This window comes from Plasmopara halstedii, assembly GCF_900000015.1.
Source record: "Plasmopara halstedii genome assembly, contig: Scaffold_124, whole genome shotgun sequence".
Lineage (NCBI taxonomy): Eukaryota > Oomycota > Peronosporomycetes > Peronosporales > Peronosporaceae > Plasmopara > Plasmopara halstedii.
In genome coordinates, this window is record NW_020187045.1 from 1 (window position 1) to 1964 (window position 1964).

The 1964-nt window shown below is 42.4% G+C and overlaps 1 protein-coding gene across 1 annotated transcript; it reads right to left on the reverse strand.

Annotated features, from left to right (window-relative positions):
* Window positions 1–158: 158 nt before the first annotated feature.
* Window positions 159–1688, reverse strand: PHALS_01004 (Tam3-transposase (Ac family); the record flags this gene model as incomplete). The annotated part of the gene is made up of 1 exon (XM_024718645.1): window positions 159–1688. One exon carries the CDS (start codon window positions 1686–1688, stop codon window positions 159–161), a length of 1530 nt encoding a protein of 509 aa, XP_024572612.1.
* Between the last annotated feature and the right edge of the window lie 276 nt (window positions 1689–1964).

Genomic DNA, 1964 nt, shown 5'->3' on the forward strand with positions numbered 1-1964 from the left:
CAGGGGTCGGGAATAAATAGTTTGCCTTTAAAATTATTTACTATTTTCCACTAGCAATAATTTATTTTCTAACAACTTGAGACAAGAATAATTCAAAGAATTTATTCTGAAGTAGGGAATTATTCAGTGGACGAAAATGAATAATTCCAATACTATTCTTAAGAGAGATCTGTAGGCTGCAATAGCTCCGACTGGAACAGATCCATATCCCAGAGGTGATTATTCAGCTTCAAAAACAGTTGCATTTCCACGTTCTCAGGTAATAAACTCTTACGTTGGTCTGACAAGGCGAGTTTTGACAAGCTGAACAGGCGCTCGCACATATTACTGGTTGGTCGTATAAAACGACAGTCAATATAGCGTGACGCACGCTCGATTTTCGCTCGTTTGACATTCTGCAGTATCGACTCCATCTCATCACATTCGCTTTCGCTACAGCCCTCATTGGATGCATCAACAGCGATAACATCGACTGGGGCTTTGAGATGCTGAACACAACGGGATTCCGCTGGTGTCAGCTGTAAAGACTCGTTAAAAACCTGGTGCTCTTGGATTTTACAGATAGCACTTTCAAAGATAGGATCGCACACAATAGATGCCTTGGCAGAGCAATGGTCGCTCAAGCACTCAAAGAGCTTAATGGTCTGGTCAAAAGCCTCTCGGACTTCATATAAGTTCCGTTCTTCGCTCTGGAGAAACTTTGTAAGGATTTCGAGCTGACTCAATTTCTTCAAAAGCTTTTCAATTTTGTCATTGTCTCCAGGGGACAGTTGCAGTTTTCGCGGAACAATAGATTCAACAAATTGTAAGATCTCCGAGTAACGTGACAGCATTTGGTATTTCGACGACCATCGTGTTGCATTGTCAAGAACTGGGGACAACGGAGTTAATTCTTTGAGAGCAGCACGGTTCTTGATCTTTCGAAGTGACACCATAATGGCTCTGACGGAGTCGATAAGGTCGCTGTAATAGCTCAAGAACTTCTGGACGCCTAGATTGAGGCGGTGGCTTGCACATCCGACTAAATAGCTCTTGCACTTCTTCGCCAGGCTTTTGTTTAAGGCACAATTGTCTCCAATGATACATGCAATGTTTGAAAAGTCTTTCCCAAACTGCTGTAGAACATCATAAATTGATTCATGGTGCGAATCTGCATCAAGGGATGTTTCATCGGCGAGCGGGAAGAACGATAATAATGCTTTGTTGTATCCCGTTTGTTGATCTTTATCTGGAAAGACAGCAAACACGGCTAGGAAATGAGTGGAGCAGTCGGTCCATCCGTCGAATACGATCGCGAATTGTGACGGAAGTAGGTTTCGTATCTTGTTTCGTACCAGCTCAGACAGGTGCGACATATTAAGCTTCAGCGTCTTGACAGTAACAGGCTCAAGCTTTGTAAACTTTCTAGTATTGCTGTTCTCGCAAAAGCTAAAGGGCAGAAGATCTTCTACTACCCATTGAATCCAATTAAAGAGATTCGTCTCTTTCTTTCGAAAGAAGGAGCTGACAGTGGAGTTTGCAGATGATCTAGCCTCTTGAACAGAATCGCTATGGTCTCTGTTGATGTGATCGAGGAGATTGTTCCAGCCGTTTCCCATTTTTCTGGCCTTTCCGCAGCGGCATTTCCAGTCTCCATTGGCTTGCTTGACAAAATATTTTGTGACAAGATCTTTGTTGGAGATTGTCATCGATTCGACCGTGAGCAAGCAGAGGTTGCAATGATAGAGGGAGATGGAACAATGGAAGAATGACGACGACCGAAGGGAGAGCGAGGAAGAGCGTGGCGGACTGCGTGGGTTCCCCTCTGAAATTTATTAGGAATTAATTTTTTTATTCAACAATAATTTATTGTGTTAAATTGGAATTAGAGAATAATTCTTTTTCTCGATCCTTCGTAATAAAATAACTATTCCCAGGAGACTTAGGGTGGGAATAAATAAATAATATTATTTTCCCGACCCCTG